At 42.2% G+C, this 4,134-nt stretch overlaps 1 protein-coding gene across 1 annotated transcript; it reads left to right on the top strand.

The window, feature by feature from the left end:
* The first annotated feature begins 976 nt into the window (after window positions 1-976).
* LOC108485008 (uncharacterized) lies at window positions 977-2,482 on the top strand. Its single transcript, XM_017788878.1, has one exon. The coding sequence runs from the start codon at window positions 977-979 to the stop codon at window positions 2,480-2,482; it is 1,506 nt and encodes a 501-aa protein (XP_017644367.1).
* Window positions 2,483-4,134: the final 1,652 nt, after the last annotated feature.

Genomic DNA, 4,134 nt, shown 5'->3' with positions numbered 1-4,134 from the left:
CCTCCGAAATTCAAGATGCCAGAATTTGAAAGGTATAATAGAACCAGCTGCCCGGAGGCTCACATTACAATATTCTGCCGGAGAATAACGGGGTATGTCAACAATAATCAGCTGTTGATTCACTGTTTTCAGGATAGTTTGATTGGGGCTGCGGCGAAATGGTACAATCAGTTAAGTTGTACCCAAATCAAAATCTAGAAAGACTTAGTTCAGGCCTTCATGAAGTAATATGGCCATGTAACAGATATCGCGCCTGACAGGATCACGTTACAAAACATGGAGAAGAAACCGGGTGAAAGTTTTAGGAAGTACGCCCAGAGGTGGAAGGAAGTTGCCACACAAGTTCAACCACCACTGCTGGAAAAAGAAACGACCATACTGTTTATCAATACATTGAAGGCACCTTTCATCAATCATATGCTAGGAAGCACAACTAAGAGTTTCGCAGACATAGTGATGTTAGGCGAAATGATAGAAAATGCGATAAGATGTGGGAAGATAGAAACTGGGGAAAGCACAAGAAGGTCAGCCCCAAAGAAAAGAGAAAATGATGTAGGTAATGTGAGCTCAGGGTATTCAAAACCTGTCACGGTTAACCAATCGAGAACGATAGCCACAGGCCAACAGGCCGCACCAAGGCGAGAGCCTAACACAAGGCAAAATACAGAGAGGTTCCAGTTCACTCCCATACCAGTGACATATAGGGAGCTCTACAAAAAAGTTATTTGATGCACACGTAGTGGCCCCTTTCCACTTAGAACCGTTACAACCCCCATACCCTAAATAGTATGATGCAAATGCTCAGTGCGAATACCATGCGGGGATTACGGGGCACTCGATAGAAAATTGTACCTCATTCAAAAGGTGTGTAGAAAGGCTTATCAAAGCAGGTGTTGTAAAATTCGATGATACACTTGGTACGAAAAATTCGTTGCCCAGTCATACTGATAAAGGGGTAAACGCGATAATTAAGAATATGGGGAGGAAAGTCAAGCTAAATATCGCGGAGGTGAGAACCCCATTGAAGCTAGTTTGGAAGGAAATGCAGAAGAAAAGTTTAGTCCAGCAGGAGTTGAGGGATAAAATCCAAGATACACGGAACTACTGTGAGTTCCATCATGAGAAAGATCACGAGATCCAGAATTGTATTGAGTTCAGGGCCCTAGTACAGGGTCTAAAGGATAATAAGGAATTGGAATTCCTCGATTCTATCGAAGAGGAGGATGTATACTCTCTAGGAAGAGAGTCGAGTGAAGAAGTCTGCAGAGCCAGCCGTCCAGTGATAATTATTTCGAAGCCCAGAGTTAGTGAAGTAGAAGCAAAAGTTACACCAAGAGTTATAATCCAGAAGCCAACAGTTTCCCCTTATAAAGATAGTCATAGAGTGCCTTGGAATTATAATTGTAGTATAGCAGTTGCAAAGAATAAGGGTTCGATTAACACGCCAAACACAGAATTCGAACCAGCAAAAGGGAAACCCGTCATGCTCAAGCAAGAAGTAGAGAGATCAGAACCACTAGTTAATGAGCCAGTAATGGAAAATGAAGCCAAAGAGTTCTTGAAGTTCCTAAGACACAACGAGTATAGTGTTGTGGTACAACTACACCAACAACTGGATCGCATATCGATATTGGCTCTGCTGTTAAATTTGGAGGTCCACCGCAACGCATTGATGAAAGTGTTGAATGAAACCTATGTTGCGGATGACATTTCGGTTAACAAACTGGATCGTCTTGTCGGCAACTTAAGTGCTGACAATTTCATCTCCTTCAGCGATGATGAGATACCATCAGGGGGTAAGGGGTCTACTAAGACTCTGCATATCACTACACGTTGCAAGGGGTATACGCTACCCGGAGTACTAGTTGATAATGGGTCCGCATTGAATGTGTTACCTTGGGCTACGTTAAACCGTTTACCTATAGACAATTCCCATATGAAGACGTGTCAGAACATAGTAAGAGCATTTGATGGAAAAGAAAGAAAAGTAATGGGAAGGATAGAGGTACCTCTTCAGATTGGCCCAAACGCGTACGAGGTAGATTTCCTCGTGATGGATATTAAGCCTTCCTATAACTGTCTATTAGGAAGACCTAGGATTCACTCAGCTGGGGCAGTGCCATCCTCGCTGCACCAGAAGCTAAAGATGGTTACTGAGGGCCGGCTAATAACAATAAATGCGAAGGAGGACATTATTGCGTCAATTACCAGTGATGCACCCTACGTAGAGAATGACAACGAAGTGGTTGAATGTTCATTTCGATCGTTAGGGTTTGTAAATGCAATGTTTATAGCTGAAGGAAGCAGGATTCCGATACCTAAGATGTCAGGGGCTACGAAAATGAGCCTGCAACTGACAGTTGGGAAAGGGGCGTTACCTGGCAAAGGACTCGGGAGGCACCTCCGTGGACAAGTTAGAGTGCCAGTCTTGGTTGGTAAGTGGGATCGCTTCGGTCTGCGATTCAGGCCAGATGCAAGTTAGGTGAAGAAGGAGTTTGAAAGGAAACAGGAACAGCGGAGAGCAAGATTGAGCGGGATAGAAGTCAGGTGGGAACCGATGAGCTTCCCCCACATTTTTCAAACATTTGTATCTAGAGGGTTTATTCATTCTGCACCGGAGAGGATAAAAGAAGGAATGGTCGAGGATGTGATAGGAATTTGGAACATCAACGCTACGTTTGAAGAGGAAGGAATGGAAAGGAATTTATCGGGTATTTGCCCGTATGAGCCTGGGAGTGTTTTGAATAACTGGACTGTGGAAGAAATTCCTGTAATCTTTAGAGCTAACACAGGGTAATATTCAAAACCCACTTGTTGTCTTCTAGCCTAGGGACAATAAGAATCTTTTGTGAAATAGGCTCATGTTTAAACATTATTATTTTCAATAAAAAATGCATTATCATATATCAGTTCGAGCAATTATTTTTTCTTCCTTTTCATTTCATACACAATCATAACATACAAAGGAATTATTCATTTCGTTTTCTTTGGGTATTCCCTTATACTCATAATAGGCCCTTAGATGTCAACGTCATGAGTAATGCTGATACGAGCCCGAAATTTCCTTTCAAGCGAGAATGTGCTTTGAGGGACTTCAGGATTTTGAAGAGGACGAGGATTGTGGTTTATCTCCTAATTTGTTAAGGATGGTGGAGCGAGAAGATGAGTAGATCCTGCCACACAAAGAGACTACTGAGATTGTGGCCCTAGAAAATGGGAGGGAAGTTAAAATTGGCACTTGCGTTAACGAGAAAACAAAATAGAACCTTATTGAACTGTTGCAATAATTCAAGGACGTCTTTGCATGGTCATATCAGGATATGCCTGGTTTAAATACCGATATTGCAATACACTGTGTCCCTACAAAAAAGGAGTGCAAGCCAGTTCAGTAGAAGCTCCAAAGGATGAGACCCGATGTAGCAATGAAAATAAAGGAAGAAGTTAAGAAGCAGTTTAATGCTGGATTCCTACACGTGGTCAATTATTCAGAATGGGTGGCCAACGTCGTCCCTGTCCCTAAGAAAGATGGGAAAGTACGGATGTGTGTAGATTACAGAGATTTAAATAAGGCCAGCCCAAAGGATAACTTTCCATTGCCTCACATAGACACTCTAGTGGATAATACGGCAGGCTATTCACTGTTCTCCTTTATGGATGGGTTCTCCGGGTACAATCAGATTAAGATGCATCCTGAGGATATGGAAAAAACCACATTCATAACTTTATGGGGAACATTTTGCTACAAGGTGATGCCCTTCGGGTTAAAAAATGCAGGAGCCACAGACCAAAGAGCCATGGTAACCTTGTTCCATGACATGATGCACAAGGAAATTGAGGTCTACGTTGATGATATGATTGCAAAATCCGAATCGAAGAGGAGCATGTGCAGTGTTGAGAAAATTGTTCTCGAGGTTGAGGAAATTCCAATTAAAGCGCAATCCATCAAAATGCACCTTCGAGCTAGGTCCGAAAGTTACTAAACCGTAGTCGGTGAGAAAGGAATAGAAGTCGACCCTAATAAAGTCAAGGCTATTCATGTAACGGCCTAATTTTCAGTGGTGTCGGAAATGGTGATTTGAGATCACTAAATTCGACAAATAAGATTGAACAAGATAGAAATTTAATATTTATGAG

Source organism: Gossypium arboreum, chromosome 5 (assembly GCF_025698485.1).
Source record: "Gossypium arboreum isolate Shixiya-1 chromosome 5, ASM2569848v2, whole genome shotgun sequence".
In the NCBI taxonomy this organism is placed as follows: Eukaryota; Viridiplantae; Streptophyta; class Magnoliopsida; order Malvales; family Malvaceae; genus Gossypium; species Gossypium arboreum.
Note: the sequence above shows the minus strand (reverse complement) of the source record. Positions and strands in the feature narration are given on the sequence as shown.